The sequence below is a fragment of the Corvus cornix genome, chromosome 2 (assembly GCF_000738735.6).
Source record: "Corvus cornix cornix isolate S_Up_H32 chromosome 2, ASM73873v5, whole genome shotgun sequence".
Classification (NCBI taxonomy): Eukaryota; Metazoa; Chordata; class Aves; order Passeriformes; family Corvidae; genus Corvus; species Corvus cornix.
Genome location: NC_046333.1, coordinates 86,553,702 through 86,578,904, shown reverse-complemented (window position 1 = coordinate 86,578,904; position 25,203 = coordinate 86,553,702). Strand labels below are relative to the sequence as shown.

At 38.7% G+C, this 25,203-nt stretch overlaps 1 protein-coding gene across 14 annotated transcripts in view; it reads right to left on the bottom strand.

The window, feature by feature from the left end:
- FHOD3 (formin homology 2 domain containing 3) overlaps positions 1–25,203 on the bottom strand; it is a 377,773-nt gene that overhangs the window by 6,062 nt on the left and 346,508 nt on the right. For 6 of the 14 annotated variants that reach the window (XM_039572720.1, XM_039548148.1, XM_039548141.1 and 3 more), the window contains 6 exons: positions 24,104–24,296; positions 18,618–18,647; positions 15,897–16,068; positions 13,762–13,923; positions 13,243–13,319; positions 12,934–12,971 (listed from right to left, as the gene is read on the bottom strand). In XM_039572720.1, the coding sequence (XP_039428654.1) occupies positions 12,934–12,971; positions 13,243–13,319; positions 13,762–13,923; positions 15,897–16,068; positions 18,618–18,647; positions 24,104–24,296 (672 nt within the window). The remainder of the gene's footprint in view (positions 1–12,933; positions 12,972–13,242; positions 13,320–13,761; positions 13,924–15,896; positions 16,069–18,617; positions 18,648–24,103; positions 24,297–25,203) is intronic. The other 8 variants (XM_039548144.1, XM_039548146.1, XM_039548153.1 and 5 more) reach the window with 4 other exon arrangements.

The following is a 25,203-nucleotide window of genomic DNA, read 5'->3' as shown; positions in this document are numbered from 1 at the left end:
GTAATGACCTGGGGCAAATTCATAGGAGTGTCAAGTACTCAGCAACTCCAAATAGTCAGGCAAAAAGACATTTGTCTTTTGACATTTAGTCAATAAAAAGTTTTAAGGAAAAATACCCCAGCTTTTTAAGACTTTTTTTTTCTCTGAAATTGTATCAGTTGATTTTCAGTCCATAGAAAGTATCATCTGCCCTATTATTTTATAATTTAATAAGAATTTTTTAAAAGAGCTTTGGGATCTTTATAGGGATCCTTTGAATTTATCACTATTAAATTCTTTGAGCCCCTTTAAATGTGTCAAACCCTCCCCCCCAAAGTTAAAACACTATAAACATGACTACTTTATAGTTGTTTCAAATCATTAAAACTACTGTTTTCATACATGCTCCCCTTTCTTTTGTAACGTTCCCCCATCCTAGCACCGCTGCGTCATTTTTGCCATTGGCAGTCTGCAGCATTTTAGCTGAATTTAAGTGATAAATCTAAGCCAAAATCTTGTTTCTTAATTTTCCATAGAGTGTTCTGAACACTAGCCCTGACACGACTTTTAAAATTTGTGATTGCCTTTTTTATTCAGAAACAAGTGACAGTGTGACTGCACACACCGAGCATCAGTGTCCTCCTAGTTTTACTGGTGCTATGATTCTCAGGTGGATGGGCTTTAATTGAAGACACAAGTGGTGTGTTCACACGTTGATGTTCCTCAAGTACAAAATGCACATTGAGAAGTTCAAGCTGCATGCAAAGCATAAACAGTGACTTAATGTTGAACAGAATATATTTGGAGCCCCGAAATAGTCAACTCTAGAGGAAACTAATCTTGGAGAAACCAATTGCAAATAGTGGTCAAGGAGTTCTTGCCTCATTTAGCACAATTAAGATCCTAATTTATTGAGATATTCAGTCCATGTAACTGAAACTGGGTGGTCACACTCAAGGGTTGAGCAGGAATGAGAGGAGGGAATAGACTGGCACAGAAACAAGGGGATAAGATAAAGGAAGAATATGGTATATCTGAACACTCAATACCATGCAGGTCGAATGGGATCTATGTCTGATAGTCCAACCACTTTCACCAGTTACTGAGGTTAATCAAATGAGCTGGGAATGCCACGTGTGTAGTAGCTCCCTTATCAAACCCTTACTTGAAAACATTTTTTTTCAAGGCTCACTCCTTTCTCCTAGATTATTTGTACTATTAAACACCACCAGGGGTCTGCATGACAGCCTTTTAGGATACCCCATTTTCCCTACAATACTGATTAGCAACATCTCCCATGTTTAACAATATTTAGCTTAAACCACTACAAGGTTAAATGAAACTGATAAAGCTAAGTTTAAGAAAGACTAAAAAAGTACTACCAGAAGAGAAATAAACTTCAGAAAACGCTCTGGTCTCCTTGGTAAAGGATACCCAAGGGGACTTTTGAGTCCATTCTCATCACTGGCACTCTTTTTGGCTTCACAAATTTGACATCCAAAATGTCCAAGGTGACAAATGTTAAATTTCTAGACATATGCTGTGGAATACTTTAGGCTCTTAAGGTCTCAGTGAATCACCCAATGCTTATTTCTGTATCAAAATGAACTATATCAGGAGTGGAAGAACAAATCCAAGAAAGCTGCAGTAGAAACATTTCTGTCATATTAAACCCAAAGATTTCCCTGTGTATTTCACCTGCTTAGCTCCCTGCACTCCTCTCCCCTGAATGCTTTTTTTCTTTATCCTCTGGAACATCAACAGCCAAACATGGACTGTAGCTTGCTTGCCCACCAGACAGCAGTATCATGCTAAAAAATACAGGGGACCAAACTTTCCCAGGGTGACTGTCCAGATGACATTGCATCTTCCCACTGATGCAAAAGTGAACTGGAAAACCAAATGTGGAATGAATTTCCACGTTTTAGACACTTCTGCAGAAGTGTCAAATCAAATGTGTTCATTTATGCTCTCACACATATCTCCAATTCTCTCAGACCACACTCAATCACATTTGCAAACTGAGCCCAGTAACTACTGTAAAACAAATCTCTTTTTTCTTGTCAGACAGGAAGAGAACAAATTATTATTCCTGTTCGGAAATATTTCACAGGAACTGATGTACTCTGCTAACACTGGTTAGGTACTGGACTAAGCTAAATTCTGCTCTTATTTATGACAAGATAAATCTAGAACAACCTCCTGTAGGTCAGTGCAATTGCTACTGCACAAATAACTGAGCTGAGACTCTAACAACTGAAAGGGAAATGTGTGCCTCTGTAACTTCCACCAAGCAGAACACAGTTGTTTCAATTCCTCCATCAGCTTGAGTAAGAGAATTACTAGTTTACTAGGAAAAGCCAAATGGATTTACAATAACATATAGGTCTCTTTGAAGAAAACTACTGGAGTTTATATTCAGAAACCATAATTAAGAGTTAAAATATCATGGTAGAAACCATCTTCATGGAAAAGTAAGTTGTCTTCTTTACATTAAATAAGGTAAGTCTCTGAATCTCCAGATGCCTACCTATCAAACATACTAAAGTATTAGACTGAGATCCTTTTCTATTAACCCTTTTATGACTTTTATGAAGAAAAGAAATCCTGTTTGTATCAGGTGGCAAAGTGCCCTGTTCTGGGTTTGCTGTGTGATTCGCGCCAGAAGTCTGGAGACCAACCCCAGACTTGTATTTTTTGTGCCACTGCAAAACAAGTAGGAATGACAATACTCAATGAATTGCTGGGACATACACAGCTGTAATTAAACAAAACATCCCTCTGCTCTAACTCAGCTCTCCTTTAATACAGAGAATGACAACTTGGGTTTAAGATATTCCAGTGACTTAGGGTATTAAGTCCAGAAGTTGGGAAAAAAAGAGCCCCAAACAATGCAGAACTTTGGTGGTCATAATGAGATCGTCAAGAAAATAATAAAAAGCAAAGATGTGAAGAATCTTTTCAGTGACAGAATGATTCCCATGAAAACTGACAGCTGTTGACTTGTATAAACTAAGCGTGTGGGGCCGATTACTGCAAAGTACTGTGGCTACTGGCAAGATTAAAGCTGTCTGCCATCAATAGGCAACTGCAAGGATAACAGCTGACAGAACCATGGTCCACGCTCAAATGAGGGAACTCTTAACCCTACAATGCAACAGGACAGTCTGGCACAAAGCCACTTAGTGTTTGAAGTATTATGTACTTAGGGAGATGGAAGTAGTCTGATAAAGGGTGTCTTTATATAAAAATTGTATCTAATACACACAAATTACAGTACATTTCCTCATCTGAAGATAGAGTGGATGGGTGCAGCATCCAGAGTAACACAAGTTCCAGCCCCACTATTCTCTGCACTGACTTGTTGAATATGGAGGCTTGTGGGTGATGAAACCACGAGAAAGCTGAGTTATCTACAGGAGCAATAACTGCTGTGGGAGGTGGGTGAACCTTGTCTTGACATTCTGTTATACAGATGTCCTCAGTCATTTGTCTATTTCCTCATAAAGTGCTTGGTAGGGTTCCTCTACCTTAGGTCATGAACACATTTCATCATCAAAACTGAATGCAGGGAGAGATTTTCCTTCCATGTTTTATAGACAATGCAAAATTACATTTCTCAACCTAGATCTTCACTCTCCCTGCTTCACTGAACTTTGTCGTGTCTCTAACTGGACTAGACATAATATCTTGGCTTGTAAAACTCTTGGCCTGCTGCAGATCACATTAAACTGAGTTATGGAATGTATTTTGGAGGCAGTGACAATAAAAATAAGACTTTCAAACGACCTTTTAGGTTCTTCAAGCAATTTTTAAAACATTTGCTAAAGAAACATAACATAGAGAGAAAATAACTTTTACTTTTGTCACAAGCAAAGCCCACTGAGATCCCATAACCAAGAAACTAAATGTTGTTTTTCTGGGGTTAGAGGGTGTGATATTCTTTGTTAATCAGGAAATCTAGAACTCTATTTTATATCCTGGCAAAATGCAGTGTGCTTATGATGAACTCAATGAATTTGACTCTGCCTGTTGGGTCAAAATCTACAGATACACATAGCCCTCACACTACACTGGAAAAGTTTTAAAAAAGAGTAATTCCCTAAGCATCGCTTTGTCAGAGAATATAATTATCTAGGCTTTGGTTGTTTTCTTAAAGAGCAAATAGCACTTCTAATTTCCTCGCTCCCTACCTTTTTTTTTTTTTTTTTTTAAAGATTCAACAAACAGTAAAGATCAGCCAGACTGGCTCCATTTATTCCTACATTTACAATAGCATTTGGCATGTGTATCTACATTTATGTGAGTCACTTGTAAGGCAGAACAGATATGACCATTCCCCTGCTCAGGCAGTCACAGAATGAGTGCCATTCCTGCTACAAAGACGTGGCAGCCACAGAACTTTCCCTTGGTCCCAGCTACAAAGGTAATGCAGCTGCAAGTTGCTGATTTGGAACAAAGAAAATTCCCATGTGGCTGTAAATTACACAGTGAGGACAGCAGGAAGGGCAAATTAGAAGAGACAATGCAGGCCAGCTCCATCATCTCCTTTCATTTAATGTATCTTAGGGGTTTTTTTTCTGTTACCTATCCATATCCAGCTTGCACACTTGGTCTATGTTCTCATACATTTACATTTAACACATTGTCTTGGGCTTTACTACAGCAAGTCCAGCAATGGCAATTTGCAACTCCAAAGTTCAACCCAGACACTCTTGCTCATATTTTCTTGTTTTAATACTTGTCATATTTTTATGCCACCGTATATAGGTTATATAGGTTCATTATGCACATATCATTGCTTAATACCAGTAGGCCTAAATGCTTAATAGAAATACTATAACAGTATGTGTAGAGATTTTCTTACGGAGATTTGTGGGTGAATTTTTGGACTATATCACACACTTCTCTGAAGAAGTAGAGACAACTGAAATGTGGTCTTTGTCTGGGTCAGCCACACAGAAAGCTCCTGGAACCAGCACATTATTATGTATTATTCTGCAGCTTTGCTTTGAGTCCTGTCAACACTTCATAGATGGCAGAAGTCTTTCCTAACAAGAAATTTTGTAGTTCACAACCAACTCTGGGTATGACTTGTGGTGGCTGTGACATAAAGAGGAGTCTAGCAGTGGGAAAGGGCAAACTGGCACTTCATAAGGAAAGCTAAACTTGTTTTTCATCTCCAGGTGGCTTATGTTATAGGGAACAAAAAGTAACATTGCCTTAGAGAACCTGGGCTGCATGAAGAGCATACGGGCTTTCAAAGTAATATTTAACATGTAGTTGAAACTGTTGAAGTTTCCAACTTTATGTATTTCACAGATCATCATTTCCACAGTCCCAACAGTAGAGCAGAAAAGAAGATTTAACTCCTTCTTCGAATGCCTTCTATGACAATCCCCTTGATATTCAGGACTTACGTGAATTCCACTATAAAGAGCTACTAATAAAAGCAATCCTGCTGCCACCCCTTTCATAATTTCTCTCATTTGACTTCACCAGTCAGAAGTGATTCCACAAATAACAGGTAAAGCATCAAGTGCATAAAGCTCACCAACAACCACGTCTGCATGACTGAGTATACAGTGAGTCATGACTGCGTCACTATACACTATGTTCAAGACCAGACCATACATTAACAATGCACAGGTTGGAAAAAGACAGGAGATGGGATACAAAAAGTAAACCATCTAATGTAAGTGTTTAAGGCCTGCAGCCTTTACATTTCATTTGGAATTTAAAAATGACCCACTAAGGGGGTTTATCAGGCTGTGAACACAGAGATGTCTCTTGGGGAGTGACTTGGCAGAGGACTGTGGTGAAGTTTGAGCACCTGGGCTCTGCGGAATGCAAATTAATTTTCCCCATTAGGAATCCACTCTGGGGAATAAAACCATAAAAAGCATCATATCAGGTGAAAAATAATTGTGATGAAAACAATGTTGTAATTACACTAATCAGGTGGTGTTATTCTGCCTAGAGAAAGCGAAAGCCATATATATACTTATATAAATTATTTCTTGGCCATAGTGCTGGGGCAAGATAAATCCAAAATAGCTTTCGTTTTCGTTCTTCTTCTAGGAGAGACTTCCCTGCAAACACTTCTGACACTCGTGTCCAAGCAAACCCCTGCCTTCCCAGCTCCTCCTGCTAATCTCCTTGGTGGCAGCAGAGGGCTCCCTTTGGCAGCTGTGGCAGCGCCACGCTCCGGAAAGCCACACAGGAGATCGGGTTTGTGGCCGCCCTTCTTTTGTAAGGCAGTGTGAAAAGCTGCCCGGTACCGCTCCGCATTCTCCCGTTCTCAGATGAAGTGCTTTCCAGAATAACTCGGTGATTTTGTCAGCCAGCAACTCACTGCCGCAGAGTTCTTACTAGGATGCTGAAAGTCATCATCTTTCAGGAAGGAAGGATGATGCAAATAAGGAATAAATTACTGACTGGAGATAAATTTGCAAGTTACTTTAATACAGAAGAGAGCAAACAAAATACTTATCAACTTTGGATTAATGGTGTGCCACTCAACTATCCATATTTTTTAAATACTTAAAAATTAGGTATCCTACTTTTGGGAATTAATCCTGTGACAAGAATTCAAAAGCCTTTACCTTTAAAATACATCAATTAAAATAAAATCAGAGGGGAACGTAGATGAATTCACTGATGCAGTGAATAGCAAACTGGCAAAAGTGAAAACAACAATTTGTATCTCCTGTAAGATGCAAACAAATGGAGTAAAGTTATTTTTTTTTCCCTACAGAACTACAGTTGAAAAAGTAGCAAAACTGTGTACTGTAATGAAAGTATTTATACAGAAAATGTCAATGCCAATATGCAGTGGGCAGGGAACAGGAACAGCTTGATTTCCTACATATAATACTGACATCACTTGCTCTGTATCAGCTGCTCATCTCCTGCCAGTTTCCTCCACATTACCTTCAGTCTGCTCTCTCCTGAAATTAAGGAAGTGCCACTTGGCCAGGAAGAGATGGCAAGAGAGATTCCAGCACTTGTAAATCCTCGTCTAGAAGCCCATGAGAAGTTGCATTTGGTTCTCCCAGTGTTGGAAACACAGCACAAGGATGGTCTGTCTATGCTGTCAGATCTGGGGGGGACACCAGCTTCACCTGGATGGGCATTTAGTCCCATGAGGTGACAGCCACTCTAAAACCACCTGGGACTACCCAGCATAGCAGCAGTTTTCTCCTTGTTCCTACACCACCCCCTTTGTGCTTGGGTGTTGTAATGTACATGTACTTATGAATGTCTGTGTAGTGTTCATATCCCTATTCCCCCTGTGAAGTGAAATAAACAGGGATAAAAGACATTTTATAGTTTTTGTAAACATTGAATATTTAATTCTGACTTAACACATCAATGCAGCGACTTCTCACCCCTTCCTCAGTTGCTGTATTACAACAATGCTGCCCCATTCTGAGCAAATACAATCCACAGTATCACTAATAGTGGTACAGGAATCCAACATAAAGTTAAGGAATAAACATATTGGTGCAGGTTGGGTTAATTTGACATCTGACTCCTAAAAAAAAAAAGCTGTTTCAAGCAGAAAGTTTGAGGCTAGGAGCCCCAAAAGAAATAATTTCTATCAGAATAAAACTCATTCTAGAAATGACTCACAGATTCCTCTAAAATAGTGAGTGGAAAATGAATTTAAGCCTCTTTTACAAGCAATTTTTTAAACTAGATATTTAAACCAGCCTTTAAAAAACCGTTTTGTTTTGAAGGCTACATGATGTAGAACTGTACAGGATGATTTCAGGTTTCCTCTACAGTGCTAGGACCAGGCAAACACTCTTGAAACATGCTGAGGTATGAGAGATACAGTTTGAAACTCATGGAGACTGCCAGCAAAATATATAGGTACTATACATTTGAGCATGCAAAAAGTAGAATGTCTACCCCTGTCTGTCAAGATCAGATATCTTAAAAGAAAGCTATTAAAAAACCCTGTAACACACACTGTAAAGCAGAAACTGAACACTCATAAATAAATGTGTGCCAACTTAGAAATGGTATTACTATCAACAATCACAATTACATATGTTATCAATTACAATGGGCAAAACAGAAAATATGGAACCAGCTATTCAGCCTCAAGATTTAAATAATTTTATAACTATCAAAACTCATGGTAAGTTCTATGGGTTATGCAGCTAATGGCTAATGGTTATGCAACATGATGGCAGGTATGGGTTACTTAGTCAAAGGTTGGACTTGATTAACTTAGAGGTCTTTTCCAACCTGGATGAGTCTGTGTTTCTATGATTCTACCTCTCCTGTTTGTTCTCCTACAGCTTTTGATGTATAGCCTCTGGCACAGATGAGATATAGGACTACAGAGATCTCACCCTGATCAGATACATCAATTTCTACAGCTTATTGTGGTCAACTGTACTTATTAGTAATTCATTAACTATTTAGTAATTTAAATTTATTGGTTTTGTTTTTATTTATTGTAGATCACAGAGTTTAGTTCTCCTATTTTTGCAAAGACCTTGCCATCCTAGGGATGGAAGAATGTATTACTTAAAAGGCACTCAAGACACAAGCTATCTTGGCATCTAATGGGGATAACCTTCCAGCTGCCAGAGCTCTAAGTGCTTTATCTCGCATTCTATTTTCATTCAATAATTACATTTTTATTAACCGGGTATTGACCTTTTGAAGGCTCAGTACTTTGTGTAGGAACAAACAGACTTTGATACTGAATACCATCAGTCATACATTTACTTTTTCTAAATGCAAAGAATGGTTCCTAAATATGCATCACTAACTAGATTACTCTGCCCCATACTCTAACTCCTGATAGGATCCAGCTACTCAAATCCTAAATAATTAATTGCAAATTCAAAGTGAAGTTGTTTTCCTTTAAAGCATTTTATATAGTCTTTCTTCTTGCAAGGTTTTCATTTTTTTAAAAGTATAATTTCCATTAAATCCTGCTCTTAGTCAGGCTATAAATACCAGAAGAACAGTCTCCCTCCTGGTATTTTGGCACTTCTGTACATTTTCAAAGCCAGAAAAAGTAAGTGGAGAGACATGAAACTGAAAAATAATGAAAATAACAAAGAAAATATGAAGAAAAAGTTACATAATGCACCCTATGAATGCTCAACAAAATCCATGCGCCTTTGGATTCAAGTAGTGTCCCATGTAGTATTTTGTTTGATTACAAACCTGTTTATTCCAAAGCAGCACTGCATGTGGTACTAAAACTTGTCTAAAGCTGGTCTCCATGCCTGGTCCTTTGGCAGAGCTCTTTCCCACATTTAAGCACCTGATGACAGCAGGCTGATTTCTATTTCACTTTTTCAGTATGAAATACCTGACCTACCATGTTCTGCAGTTAAATTTAATCCACCAGCCCTGAGTTTATTTGTCTCAGATTCAGGTAAACTTGACTCAGTTCCTATCTCCACCTACTTGGGTGGTGCCTTAGACCCATTTCTGCATCATGATTGCAAGAATTTTTTACTCCCTGCAAGCCATTATACAAATAAATCAATAAATCCTTATGAGATGTTTCCATACCTCAAGGGTCTGTATTAGTAGGCTGGCACATGATTTCAAAGCCTGATAGAAGAGCAAGGCATTATCATGTCTGTCTCTTTTTTAAACATCACAAATCAGTTTGATTAAGTTATATCACTCGAATATTAGATTAAATTGTGATTCAATTTTTATGTGTTCCAAACCCTCTTCACTAACTCAAATCTAAAGCAGATTTTCAATTTTAATAAAATCTAAGAATAACAGGAGTGTGCACACACACAGAGACACTCAGAGATAAAACACTGTGTGGGAAAACAAGCCTCTCACTCTGTGCCATCCCCATGCAGTGTCTCCAGCAGCATCTGATAAAACCATCACTGTGCTACTCATCATCAAATCCCAGTCACACCCGGCCCTACATTATAGTTCACCATCCAGGGTCAGATGAAGATCTAGATGCAAAAACTGCTGAGTAGTCAAGCAATCTTTAAAGAGCTATTTCCTTTCAAATATATAACCCTGTTTAGCTCAGCATTCACAAGTGCTGCCTTATGTATGTCGGAATTAGTGCAAATATCTTCCATATGCTTATTCATGTTTAATAATAAACTGGAGTATGATTTTTCCTGATGCTGACTCATAGGAATTGTATCATTCTCCTGAGACAGTTCCATCCAGTTCAATGAGACCGACACAGAGATGGCACCTCAGCAAGAGTCTAATTCTGAGCAAACTGGTTTTCTGTTAAGGGCTCAATATTTAAATAGACAGCCAGGACAAGAAAGAAAACAGTATTCCTGTTTTCTATTATGGAGTTGTGGGGGAGCTCTTTAAATAAATATACTTAAGTAAAAATTGTATCTTATGGATGATACTGCTAGTCTTTATGAAATTTGGATTATCAAGTAGAGTGATTCTTAAAACTTCCTTATCCCAACTTTCCCTTGCACTCATTGTTTGTTATAGCACCCTTTGGGAAGGCTTTCCTAAACTTATAGGAGAACCAGACAATCCTAATTACATTATCTTTATTTCATCGCTAAGTTGAACAGCTCCCTATAATGTTATAGAAAACCTTCTTGCAGAAAGCTGCCCTCAAACTTCAAGAACAGAAACAGTGTATTTTCAACTTAATTTAATGCTTAATTTTTATGCTTTTAAAACATGCTGAACTGACATCTCTAGTGGCTGGGGTCTGTTTTTTACACACAGAATATAAACATAAGAGGAAAAAAGTTAGAAAAATCTTCCCATGGGAACTTGCTTTGAAGCTGTCTCTGAACAATTACCTCGAGGGGGTGACAGAGCATTTCAGTTTCTGTGGCTCATTCAATCCTGTGGCTTTCTGATGAACAAATACAACTGCAATGTTATTGTCTCAGATATAATGCCACTCTAGGATATCTGGTAGGCAGGTCACTGAACGACTGTCGTAAGGCAGTGACTTCCAGTTGGTTACTGTAACTCTAAATGACAAATTTTATCCTGAAGATCTTCCACAGTGTAAAGGTCTAGCACAGAATCTCTTTCTTCAGATCATCAGTTGTTATGCACTTACCATGTACCTTAGATTTCTGTAATTCACTTCAGCTCCCACTGAACAAATTCCTTCCTACTAGTCATATCTTGATTTATCAGTGACCCTTCCTATCTTCAACCAACAGATACAGACATTTCCATCTGTCTTTTGTGGGATGACTCCCTGCCTTATTCCTCCTCCCATTTTATAGTTCTGATGATTAGCCCAAGCTTTCAAACTCTTCTACATCATTATCCCCTAACCAAGCTCTCTACATACCAGATATGGTCACGCTGCTCAACACCCACAAAAGGTAAAATGCTTCAAATGAACATGTCAAGATGTCTCATTTTCCCATTGCAACTGCTTCCTGAATTTAACATAACCTTTTCCATAAACCTATTTCTGCTTTCCCCTAGCTATAAATGACTTGAATGATTAATTTCTTTTTTTTACTTCACATTTCACTGTCTTTTTTTATGGGAAAAAATCTCTTGCCCATGAGAACCTTCTGCTGGAACCACAGCAAATGTTTATAGTGCAACTGCATATAAATCTTTTGGGTTTCTGATTTTGCTAAAAACATGCATCTCATTTCATGCTCACTATAATCTTAGCTGAATGCTAAGTGAGCCTGACAAGGTTTCCAGTTGTGTACTGAAAGCAATGAGATGTATGCAACATGATGCACAGGGAAAAAAAATCATTCCTTTCAAGTGAGTTTCTCTTTGATGTCTGTGAATAGATTGAATACCAAGCTCATGGCAAAAGCCAAAAGACGTGTATGGGAGTCTGAAGATTGAAGGTGGTGAATCAAACCTATTAGATAATAGGGTCTTTTTGTTCTACAGGTAATAAATATTATAGTGCCTACTAATCTAAATCATTGAGATATGCCTAAAAATCTACTTTCTTGTATGTTTATGTGTTTCTAACTGGAATGTCTTCTTCTCATTTAACTCACATCATGCATTAGCAAGGGCTGATGTCTCTTCATTTCTTGGAGATGTCATATTATCAGTCCTGAGTGTATTTTAAAGATATACTACTTCATTAATTCATCATCCAGGTATATTGACTTCCTATCAGAGTGAAACAGCTCAGTTAGGATTTCTCCTTCCACACTTCTGCACATGTCAGCTAAAAGGGACACTAAACTACTGAACTTTATGTTTGTTTTGAAACTGTCTTTTAGCCCACTTAAGAGTCTCATCCAGATCTCAAAGAACAAACAAGCACAAGAGCTGAATTCTATCATGATTAATTACAATGGAAATCAGTCCCAGCCTAAACATTTACTGACTGTTTAATCCCTGTTAATGTTTTTACTGAGTATAAAAGACAGTTCAGTTGAAAAATATATAGTATTTTTATTATCATTATTATCCTGTTCTGTTGTTTCTGCAGCAAGTGCTTCCTTGGGAAAAAGGTATCTGGCAAAAATTAGGAATAAGAGGTTTTGGTATATGTGTGTATGCAGACAGTGTTGCTAACAGAGGAAATATTTCAGCATGGGATAAACCATGGAAATAGGGATAAACCATGGAAATAGGCAAACATACAGGAGATTTATTTGCTATGCACAAGCTAACTGCAGCAGTCAGCACGTGCAGAACACCAGAACTGTGTGGGGAAGTGGGTAGGAGCAGGTGATGCCACAAAGAGGTAAGGCACTGTGTATGACAGAAAGTAAGACAGACAATCCAGTGTCAGCTAATTTTCTTTTTTAGAGAGTGGCTCATCTGACCAGAGTGTCCACTTTTCTTCTGCTCTTGCTACATGCAGAAGTTCTTTTCTTAGCATATTGGGGAAAGTGAATATGCTTTCAGCACAAGCTAGTTCATAGCAAATACCAAATGTCTTTGATCACCCATTATGTTAGAACAACTCCACAAAAAAGGAAATCTGTGTCATTTTTCACTCACTGTTGTTGTCTCCTCTTTGTCCTAACTTCCCAGAAATGCTAAAAAAATGGATGGAAAGGTAGTCAAAAAGCCACATATGGTTAATGATGTTAAACACTAAAATCTTACGTTCTTTCAGTAGTTATCCTTCTCATAGTATTTGTACAAGTTTCTGCACATGAGAAAAAAAACCAACAAACCCAGAAAATTCATCACCTCTTAAACATTGGGTTTACTAAAGCATGAAACCAAACTCCTCAAACTTGGGTGCCGCAGCTCAGCCCCAAGGCCACACTACACCATTGAAAGACCACCTTATAAATGTGCTACCTTTTCTTCCCAGTGGAAGTTAAACTCCTCTATAACCACTTTGCAGCCAAGCAGCAGTAGACATTTTGTTTTCAGGGCTGCGGAAAGATAGCACACAGCACGAGAGAGAAAGATTTTAAAAGGCGAAATATCTCAAACTACTTTTTGCTTTATGAATAAATTCAGCTACAGACACAACTATTAATCTTTATGCCAGTTCACAGTAGGTTACAGCATTTTAAGCAGTCTCCATCTGAGATCCTGATCTGACTTCTCTAGTTATGCATAGGTACTGTCATAAAGCACCATAAACCATTCTTGTCTGTCTGCTAAGGACATTTCAAGTTCTGTAGAAGACAGAGTCACCCACTGCATACAACATTGTTTAAACTATAGCAAGAGGAACATAAGCCAATCACCATCACACACTCAAGCCACTTCCAATGCATGTCTGCCTACCAAAGGCCTGGATCATACACCAGTATACATAAATATTTGCATGTTTTCTTATTTTGAGCAATTTAATAGCCTTATACTCACACGACTTCCTATTTGCTCGTGATCGCTTCCTCTCTCTAGGCACCGCTCGCTGGCTTGGCACTTGGGTGGCGGACTTGACAATGCGGTCCATGATCTCATCCGCCGCGTCATCCGTTGCGTTTGGTGAATCGTCGTTGCCAGCATTCCATGAACCGATACGGCCTGGAAAAGCCCAGCAAGTGAATTCAGGGAAAAAAAGACAGGAAAAACCTCTTGCGTCACTTTGGTTTTGCAATTGGGTTTTTTGGGAAATTACAGCAGGCAGCTCAGTCATCCCAACCTCAATTCAATCAAAGGAGAAGACTCTGCCTAATGGAGAATATTTCTAAATAATACCCCAGACTCTTTGCTGCACCAGCAGAGAGCCGAGAGCTCAAAAGCAATTACTACATATATATATAGTACACACACACACACACACACACACACACACACACACTCTCTATTCCTTTCAGCCTCAGTGTCTTGCTCTTGACCACACAACTGGCAAATGCCTGCTAGAGGCTGCCTATAAGCAAAGGATGGATAGTATTGTGTGACCATGTTTCTCTCTGCTCCTATTAAAAAGACACTAGAAGACATGGCACATCTGAGAGATTGATGGAAATCAGAAATACAGGTCCTTTGTACTGAAAGAAAGGAACAAAGAACAATTTCTGAGCATCTGTATAATAACCTAGTGCAAAGGAGACAAGAAAAGGGCACAAGGTCTGGTTTGACATGTCTCATCCCCATCACAATGAAGAATTCACCTTCTTATTACAGAGCTGTATGTGTCCTGGCATGACTGTGCTCTGTTATGAGTGGAAGAGTTGTCAGCAAGCTGAAAAGCTGAAAGCAATTTTGGTTAAAACCACAAACAAACAAGTGACCCATGTTTCCGAATCCAAGGCTCTGGAGCTCCTTACTCCACAGAGCATTGTGTAACACATCTTTGGGTTCCTCCACTACTGACTACTGTTCTGTGTGCGTTTTGTTTTTAAATAATTTGAAGGCTAGTGTGCAGTGCGAACACTGACAGTGAACTTTGCAGAACAGTGGGTGTGGTACAATTGCAAGCAGCTAAGAAATCACCAACAAGGCCACGCTATGTAACATCCCTGAAGTCCATAAACAATAGCTTTGATTAGGCCTTTACTCTGCTGCCTTGTCTCCTAGCTCTTGTCAGGAGGAGTTGTATTACAACAGTGCTCCTGACAAGCTCCTGTCTGGCTCACCCATCTCCTGCCTCTGCTGTTCTTCTGGGGAACACAAGCTGACTCTCACAATCAGGACAATCTCCTTGTTAGCATTCAGTGGATTACTTCAGCTGTTCGGCTTGTTGCACTGCAGCTTGAATTATTTAATCTTCGTACTTTAGTTAGCTGACTGGCTTCTTACATTGGGGCTGTGAAACCTCTAAATTAGACAGGGTCATGATTTCAAGCCTTAATAAACTAAACACACACACAGAAGTGGATGCTGTGGATGTGCTATCAGTTGTATCAAAAAGTATCAAGAAAGTGTAAGATATCCAGATATGAAGGAGAAGAAATACCAGAGCAGGAAAATGAAGCCTTGAATTTTGGTGCATCACCTTTACTTCAAAACCATCTTCCATGTATTACATGTATGGGAGTGGTGAGGGGAAGACAAAAGCAAGTACCCATTACCTTTGCAGTTTAGCAGGGAGGTGGTTAAAAGAGACATCATCTTTTTCCTACCCATTTTCCTCTCCCCAATCATTCATAAAATGCTGCAAGGTCTTTTCACTTGAATTTGAATTGCTACTTTCTACTCGGTTCTATTGAAAATAAAGGGAAAACCACATCCTGAATTCTCCAGATGGCCCATTTTGCTTTCATGATGAGAACAAGGATTGGGGTGTTAATGGGCAGTTACCATCATCGTGCAGGGAGAATTGAGAATTTCTGCAGGCTTGGACTCCTGACGCCCCTACTCTGGCTGTATTCAAACTTCAGGTAAATTCTTCTTCATCCCCATGCCCCAAATCACTTCTACCACTGGGATGTTCTCCTTCCCCTTCCACCTTTTCAGCTGTGAGTGCTACCCAAGAGGGACATGACCCACGTTTGGGCCCCTGCATGGCTACCACAGCACAAGAAATGTGGCCCAGAGGGAACCTTGGCTCTTACCTCGGCTGGCCCGGCTCCGAGTGCGCACGCCGAGCGCCATGGTGCTTTCCCCGCCCACGGAGGAGGTCTTCAGCACAGCCTTCATGTTCTCATGCTCGGCAGCATCCTCAGCATACTGCAGGCCCTGTGGCTGGCTCTGGCAGGGCGGAGAGCTGCTGGAGAACTTGCCAGACTGCAGGAGGAAAAGGATTTGTTGTTTCAACTGAGAACAGTATGGACAATAGGCCAGAATCTCGACTGCAAATCGCAAGGAAAAAAGTGTCCTCCCAGGCTTGGTTTGGAGTGCAGCTCTTTCCAAAAGAGCCCAGCAACAGTTGCTCCTCTCCCAGAGTATTCACCCTGACCAGAAATAAACCTGAACCAGGGTGACAGAAGTCAGAGGAAAAACAGATGCATTAGCTCGAGCTTTGTAATTTTGACCTTATGTCTGAGAGTAAAAGGTACAAAGCAAAGACTTGCTTTGAAACCTTCGATCCAGACTGGGCCTGATCTGGGGTCAGGCATAATGCTGAGATGAACAGCATGAGACCCAACAGAAGAAAGAAATTGCTTTTTTTTTCTCTCTACAATCAACTTTCAGTAGCAAGGCAAAATGGGGAGAGTGGTCTAGGAAGAGACACCTTTCCCTCTTGCCTCTCTGACTTGCTGCACAGAAAGCTCCCAAACTGCTCTAAAACACAATTCTCTACAAGTAACAGCACATTACCACTAACACTTAAAAAATCCCTGGTCCCAAAACACGCAGCCCAATTATTTCATGGCCAAAACACAAAAATTGCAGTCAGAAGTTAGAAGAACAAACAAAACCTTACAAGAGATTGAGGAATCTGCCCTCTGGTTCCCTGTCACCACGACATGAACAACAGCAGCTACACTAGCTGGGCACACACAGTGTGGTGCTGCAGCAGCCCCACCAATTACCAAAACAACCATCTAGGAGCGGGTGGGAGCAACAGAAATGGGTACTTTCTGAGGAGAAGGTCTTGCATTGCTGGGCTGCTCTCCCTTCCCAGACTCTGCTTGCAAAGGGCTTGGGTGCTGGTGTTCGCCACTACGCTCTTATCTACAGAAAGGTCAAAGCACATTGAAAATACAGCCCTGGCTGCAGGAAATACCAACCCTGTTGACAGCAAACAGGCATCAACAGATAATAATAAACCTCGGTACTCTCAGTCATATCAGCCCAGCATCAGACACCGAAATATGTTATGTTTTTCCTTTTAATCTTTCTTACTCTGACTAATTCAGCACAGATGAAAGGACAAGTGCTGCATTCTCTTCTTCCTTTGCATAATAAACAACATTAATTTTTCACTTGGTGATATCAAGCCAGTCAGTCAAAGGGATGCAAACCTGCAAAGCCCTTCTGTCAGAGAATGGTAAATTGAAAGAAAAGACTGGGCCCTACTTTCAGAGCTTTGACCAAGTCCCCATGTCAAGACTGAAAATTGAAAATGTTTAATCTGGAAACCAATGATAAGATGATTCTATTTTAACATAGTGACTTTTTGGGGTAAGATAGCAAGTTAACTGAGTAGCAAAACAATAATCCATACAAGGCACTGAGCTAAATATACCAGTACGAGACCTATTTTTGACGGTGAGAAGTTTGTTTTCTTGTTAAAATATTAGCTCGCAACATTTTGATGTGAAAAGTATGCAAGTGCTAGAGTTTCACATGTGAAATTAAGAGACAGAAAAATATTAGAGAAAAACTCCTATGAAAATGCATGCCGTTTTTGCATTAAGACTACTCTCTTATACAAAGTGGGTTGTTCAGCTAATCAATACAATCTCAAAAAAATCCCAAAGGATAAAGCCTTCACATAACTGTTAGTTCCTATTCACATAGGTTAGTTACATGTTGGCATAAACAGGCAAATTCATGTAATTTTCTTTCTGTGCCCCAAGCTCTACAGCACAAACCATCACTAGGGGCGAAGCTCTAGAGCCGAAGGTTTTATTTAATTTCCTTAATTTTCACATGTTGCCATAAACTGCTGCCCAAACCCCAGCCTGTTGAGCAAATGACCACCACTATGAAACAGTGAGCATTAAACCACATTGTTTATGTTCAGCAAATTGAAGAAAGCTCTAATGCTGAACAAAAAATGCATTGTAAAAAAGATGCTCCTCAAGTCAATAAACCATTTTATTATGAATATAGCTAGAACACCACCTTCAGGAGCACTTTATGATAGATACATGAACTACTCCATGGCTCACCTCTATGATGACTGAAGTGTCTCATTCTCAATTTATACAGCAAGGCAAACAATTATGATTTGCTTAACATCCCTATATCCTGATGCTTTTGAACACTTTATAAAATAATACCATTACTTAATGAGTATGAAATTATCCTGGTAATCCATAGCCCAAGGTAACTTATGATCCCCATAACATTTAGATCACTGATGTTTTGGGTAATGGGGATACTTTGCAGTACATTACAGACAGAAAGGAAAAGAAATGAGGAAACTTAAAATTATTAAGGCCTCGGATAGGGATATCCTTATTCAAGAGGACAGGTATGCATATGGTTAAAGCTGACTGTAAAAATGCATTCTTATGATTGAGACAAAAAGGTATGAGAAAAATGTTTGGTTCATAGTTTCAGTTGAGCAGATGGAGTTGAGCAGTCCATACTATCTGAGTTAGAAATTAGATGCCACAGCACACAGGAGACACAGGATGACATGCTTTTTCAGAGAACCATACCTCAACATCCTCTTCTTCATCCGTCTGCCACTGGAAACAAAGGACAAGGTGGAGAAGGACAAACAGCAAGATTTAGGAAAGACAGCACCATCAAACCATGACAGAGTAAGAGGTAACCATGGTACTGTTTATGCAATAGGAAGATGTAAAAATAGAAGACATATAAGGAATTCATTCCTTAGACAATCAGCTTGCTCTTTTAGTTTTGTTTTTTTTTTAGCTGACAGTACATAGAGCAGACTGTCACTGTCAGTAGTGTATATAGAAATTTTCTTATTTTTCTTAGGGAAATGATGAACTGAAACTACCCCTAACCCATCCTGTTTCTCTCCCTTGAGTCATGCAGTTGTTTGCCCACTTTTCACCCCATGGAAACTGACAACACTAGGAAGGACTCCCTCTCCTTTTTCCAGGTCTGGGCAGCACAGGGAGGTCCTGGCTGTTGTTTCTCTCAGTGCAGAGGTCAACTTCTTGGCAATTCCTTTTCTCTACACTTAAGTGTTTGTTTTAATTCCTTTTTTGAACTCGGGCTTTTCAACTTCCAATTCAACAGAGCACTCAAATAAAATGCTGGGTAGTCTTTCAAGAAATGCTTAAAGTTCTTCAGTATTTGCCTGATACCTGATCCTGGAAATCAGAGAGATGCAATTATCCACTGTCATTCAGGGCTTTCACCCTCTGTGACAGGCATGTAAAAGTATCTTGACAGTTGTATTACATTAAATGCACAGACATGCAAAAATATTGTGGAATATGGAGTATTCTTCAGTTTGGGGATTTACAGGGAATTAGCAAACTATTTATATCTGTGTTCCCAAATGCCTGGGGAATTCTTCATTGGGTTAGAAGATGCCCCACATGGAAGTTTCCCAAAGTCAAACATGGCTTCTCAAGTATCTGGGCTCCTTTTTTCCATAATTTTCAGTTTGATTGTTTATAAAGTGCAAACATAGGCCAGAAATTCTATGCATTTTTTTTATTTGTGGGTTTTGTTTTGTTTTTTTAGAAGAAGCATTCCACCAATACTATTCCCCTCCCTAGTGTTACAAATACATATTTTTGACCTTATCTCCACCTCAGCTCTGATTTCTGTCTGGGATTGATACATTCTGTTCCAGAAACATCCATCATTAAAAATCAAAGCCTGATTTACTTTGGCCCTCAGCTTAGTTTCAGCACAATCTCCATAAGAAGATTAGCTGTGACTGCTGAGCAGCACATTAACATTACTTTTTAAGGGTATGTTTTATTCAAAGAGTGAGATGCTTATTTTAATTTGGACACAGTGGTACTGACAGAAACACAGGCAGTGTGTTTTGCAGAGGGACTATGGCAGGTATGTTCCCTTTGCATTAATATTGTTTGTCTTTTTTCTGTCCCCTGGGGGCAGGGAGTCACTCTATAATGCAATTTTTCTGAAAAGGACCCCTCACTTTTTGTTGTGAGTAAGAAACAGAAACAAGAACAGGAAGTATGAACATTCTTGTATTCTAATTCCATCTATCTATCTATCTGTCTATCTAATCTAATACATCATTCTGTACATCCAGCTAGTAAATAAAGGGCAGCAAGAGAGCAAATTAAGCTAAACAATACCAAAAGGCAGTCAGGGCAAGGTCAAATATCAGAGAACACACATTATAATAATTATAATAAATAATTATGTGCTCCAAACAAATGTCTATTATATTATTACCTTACATCAAGCTAGATTTTTACAGGGTGAAGTCCCAGCTGCTGGCCTTCCTGCCCATTTAATCTAGCTAGAAGTGATCTGCTGTGGATTCACTTTAAGGGCAATGTACACTTCTCTGCTTGACTTTGCTCATCTCCAGTGCCTGGGCATTACCATTTCTCTCCTTCCTGCTCCACATGGAGAACACTCACTTGTAGAACCACTGTCCTACACCCAAAGCTACTCCAGTGCACAGGAGGAATAGTTCACCACCACCTTCATATTTCCATGTCTGAAAAGCCATTTGCCTCCAGCAAATACTGACAACAGGAGTAAAAGCAGCAAAATAAATAAATAAATCAACCTTATGTTTCACAAGAGAATCTGCTCTCACCCTGGTGTGGACATTCTGCCTTGTATTTCCTTCTTTATTTCATCATTATAAAACCACTGAGACATGGCCATAAAGTAGGAGTTTTTAAACATGTAATATTACCAAAAAGCAGTGACAGAATATTGCCGTACTGAATACCACTTTCAGACACAAGATGTCAATTTTAAGGAAAAAAGGCCACTTGATTCTTCTGTCATTCTATATTGGATATTGCAGGACAGTTTGAGATTTCCTTCCTTCCCTTCCTCCTGCCCTCACATTTTTCCTTTAGACTAGCATTTCTGTGCAATGGATTTGCTGTTTCAAAATATTATGTCTATTACATAGCAATTCTGGAATTGAAACTCTTAAGTATCATGAAAAGCAGAGCTTCATAAATCTGTGAGACAGATGATTATATTACCTACTATTATTAAAAATCATTTAAAAGCTGACTTGTATCTATAATTGCATTTCTTCCCTGTTTTGCTTGCTTGTTATTTTTAGAGTGCCTGAAATGAGTGCTATCATTGGCTAAAGCCAGATACAGGGTTACAGAGACTAGGCAATTTTCCCTGTGAAACTGTGGCATCTCACTGTTCTTTTTTTTCCTTACCCTCTCCTCCAGACAACATTCACCAAGATTTAAACTGACAGTGCCCCGTCCACTTCAGCTATTAAAGAACATATAAGCACAAAGATATCTGTGGTAAAAGGCTAAAAGAAAGACTGGAAATATTCCCCACTGTGCTCCTCAGCCCTACTCCATGTGAGTAGTTGTTGAATCTGATGCAAGTTCTCCATGCAAAGAGCCAGCAGACTCTCCATGCAACGAGCCAGCACCTCTCTGCCTTCCAAGTCTGAAGGGGGGACAAGGTTTAAGAGACACAGGCCTTCTCCTTAAGAACAGGGTTGGTTCTGGCTTATTCCTTTCCCACTTTTGCTAAAATCCCTCTTTATCTGCCTAAAAGCAGTATACTGTGATGGGATAAAAATGAGATCCGGAGGAAACTTTCAAAAAGATAGGGAGGTAAATTTCAAATAACTGCACAATACTTCTAGGTCACCAAAAGCAGAAAGTAAAATTCCATATGACTACTGCATATTATAACCACTTTCTACATAAAAATTTCTTTCCAATGTCAAGATCCCAACTTTCTTCTATCAGTATTTTCTAACTAGTGAATCACTGTCAGTGCATTACTGATCTATCTCCCCTTTCCAAGCCTTCAAATATAAAACAGTAAGAAAATCAAGACCAGATACAAACCACAGCCAAAACAAAACTACAATAAAATTCCACGTTTTCATCATTCTTCACACATAAATATCTTCCATCCTGCTGATTTGGAAACTTGTTTTGAGGTAGATATAACTTTGAAGTTGTCAGAGGAAGCCGTGACAAATAGTCTGATGCAACTTCAATTCTGTTTTACCATATACTGCAGTTCAAATAGAAGGTAAATGAGGGCATATTACTGGGCTATGGTTAAAGAGATTTAGCAAGTTCTGAAATAACTATGTGGCCACATTAATAACTCCCTTAAAGAACATTCCTGTAAGGGCAATTTTAAAGACTGTTGGTTTTTACTCCTGCAGGCTTTTTGGTTTCAAGCTAATAGGACTGTTCTATAATTACAAATTAGTGATAGGCAAAATATGCTCCCTTTCTTAAGACCTGCAAGATATTTTTTGGTGTAACACTAGCTGTCAGATGGCATTTAATTCTTGCCAAATCTCAACACCATCTTGAGCTTAACAAGAGATCTTCTTCCAATAATACTTTTGTTCTGGGAAAGGCCTTGATGCCTCCTTTCCTCCATTTTCAGGAAATGGCCATTGTCCCTGTCCCTTGCTGATTCACTGTCAAGCCTAAAGCCTTTTTCTGGTTTGAAAGGGTCCCATTTTTCTGCTTCCTGAACCCAGCTGCCAGTGACCAGAACTCTTTTCCCTCTTGTATTTTCTGCAGGAACAGGATATAGAGAAGCTTTCTGTCCTGCCATAGCAGTTATTCTGGACAGATAATACAGTAACAGTACATTATATGGTAGGAACACAGTAGGAAAACAGTAACTCCTTTACATCTCAGTCTTGCTTAAACTAGTAAAAAGTGTCAAAGCTATGTGAGGGAATGAAAATTTTAATTTATGAAACTCTTTGGTTAACGCTGTCTTTTAGCTCCTTTAGAATACATCAGGAAAACCAAGAAGCAATTGCAGAAAGTGGTAAAACTTCTCCAGTGGTAGTTTTGAAAATTTGTATGACTGCATTATACCCTTTGTATAAAATCAGAGTCTCTTCCTGAACCTGAGACTAGACCAAAAGAAAAAATCCTTTGATAATAATATAGGTTTAACATTTTCTCTAGAAGGGGCAGGTTTCCAAATGTAAAGAGGATATTGCCAAGAAAGATCTACAAATGACCATGAGTCAATGACTTAAATACAATCTCAATTCATGTCAGTCTCAATACTTATATATATATATATATATTTCTATTGATCCATGTTGCCTGAGCCATAAAACTGTAATCAGCTTAGGGCTTTTCATGCCAAAGGCAGGGTTAGCTTCATATGCAATGAAACACTTGCACCTAATCGAGACTCCAGATTTGGATTTTGAGACAGCTGGAAACTTTTGCTAAGTACTGGCACTTCTTAAAACTTTATTTGGATTGAGTCAAACTACATCAACTTAAAAAAAAGATAGAAAAAAATCAAGGGGATTTTAAAACTTACTATGCTGAGAAAACTAATCTTATTTAATTTTTTCTATGAGTATGCAGTCTTACAGTCAAAAAGTTTGCAGAGTAACATCAACTGTGGACACAAATTTGTCCATCCTTTCAGAATCCCAAAGCAGTCTGTTGCCATAAAATAGGCTGGTCTGTGCTTTAAAGTTAAGAAGAAAATTGTTGTGCATGCACATGCAATATATTTATGTCTGTAATATATACACAGACATAAAAACAGATAAAATATCAAGGCTCAAGACTACATTAGAATATTCAAAGATGGAGGAAAAAATCCATTAAAATTTGGTTGCAATCACTTAAATGGCTACAATGATTCATCATCTAAATTATGTTCTCAATTAGGAGTCTAATTTCTAGGTTTTTTTCTTTTTCATATTCTTGGCTGGTCAAGTACCCATGGCTCCTGATGTCTTCTAGATATTCTGGACACTGTCTGTGCAACACACAGAGAAACTATTTTTGGATGATTAATTTCAGTTTGTTCTCATCCTACACATTTGTATGAAGCAGAAAATATACACAATCAAGGACTTGCAAGCTTTGTCTTCTAATAGAAGAGAGTTTGTTTCTTACAGTAGAAGGACCTCTAAGAATAAAACCAGAGTAACAACACTTCATATACCACATTCAAAGAAAGAAAGTTTTAAAAATCCATGCTATGGGAGATACAATTTGCCACTTACATCTGTTATCATTTTCCCTCTGGTCTTGTTTCTTTCCCTGTGGTTAGCTCGTTTCTGTTTTTGCTGCAAAACTCGTTCCCTGGTGGTGCGGTATTCCAGAGCAAATTCACTAATTATTTTGCAGAACTTATTGATGTTGACTTCACGTATTGCGTAGGGAGGATGGCCCATAAATAACAAAAATGAGTGAAACCTGGAAAACAATGAGTTTATAAATGTAAAGGGAAAAAAATCTTTATTGATGGTCTCTGGGAAAAAAACCAACAACCCTATATTTCACTGAATCCATTTATTACTCTTATTATTACTATATATTAGCGCCCATCATTTCCTTTGTGCTACAGAATTTTCATGGATGCTTTGCATAACATTGGTATGTTTTATAATTAAAACCATGAAAGTCTAGCCTATGATAACTTCATCCCAGTCTACTTTCCCAGGCTGATGTAGGAGATAAGATGTTTATGGAACTCCATCACTTTATATGAGTAATTTGGCACATGAATGACCAATTTCATTTCAGTTATAGAAAAAATATTTATTAAGTTTCAATTCTATTTATTTATATTAAGCAACTTCAAAGAGGCTGTTAGGATGTTGGGCAAAGTCTAGACAAGAAGAATGCAGATTTACAGGCTAGCAAACACAAGAAGGAAAGAATTTCTGGTTCACAAAACTGACCATAAAATTATATTATCTACCAAGTACGTTAGTTTGGGACACTCAATTCAGAGTTTTACTGCTTCTGTGGCATTCAGAGCTTTTGCACTATTTGCAATTTTTACTGTTGCTTCTATACTGCATGATTTACAGCAGCACACTGAATGTGTAAAAATGTATGGGAATTCCTTTTAACTGCATCTTCATCCCTGAGGACAAACAGTCTTCCCAATCCTAGAAAGACGCAAGTATATCAAAACATTTTTAAGAACTATAGTAGCAGTTGCAAGATATCAGAGGAGAAAGTTGATATTTTTCTTACTTGTACAATGCATATGATAAACACAACAGGAAACTAATGAATTCACTTCCCTTCCACTGCAGTTGGGATTTCTGCTTACTTATGGCACAAACCCTAAGTCATTACAAAAACAAAAGAA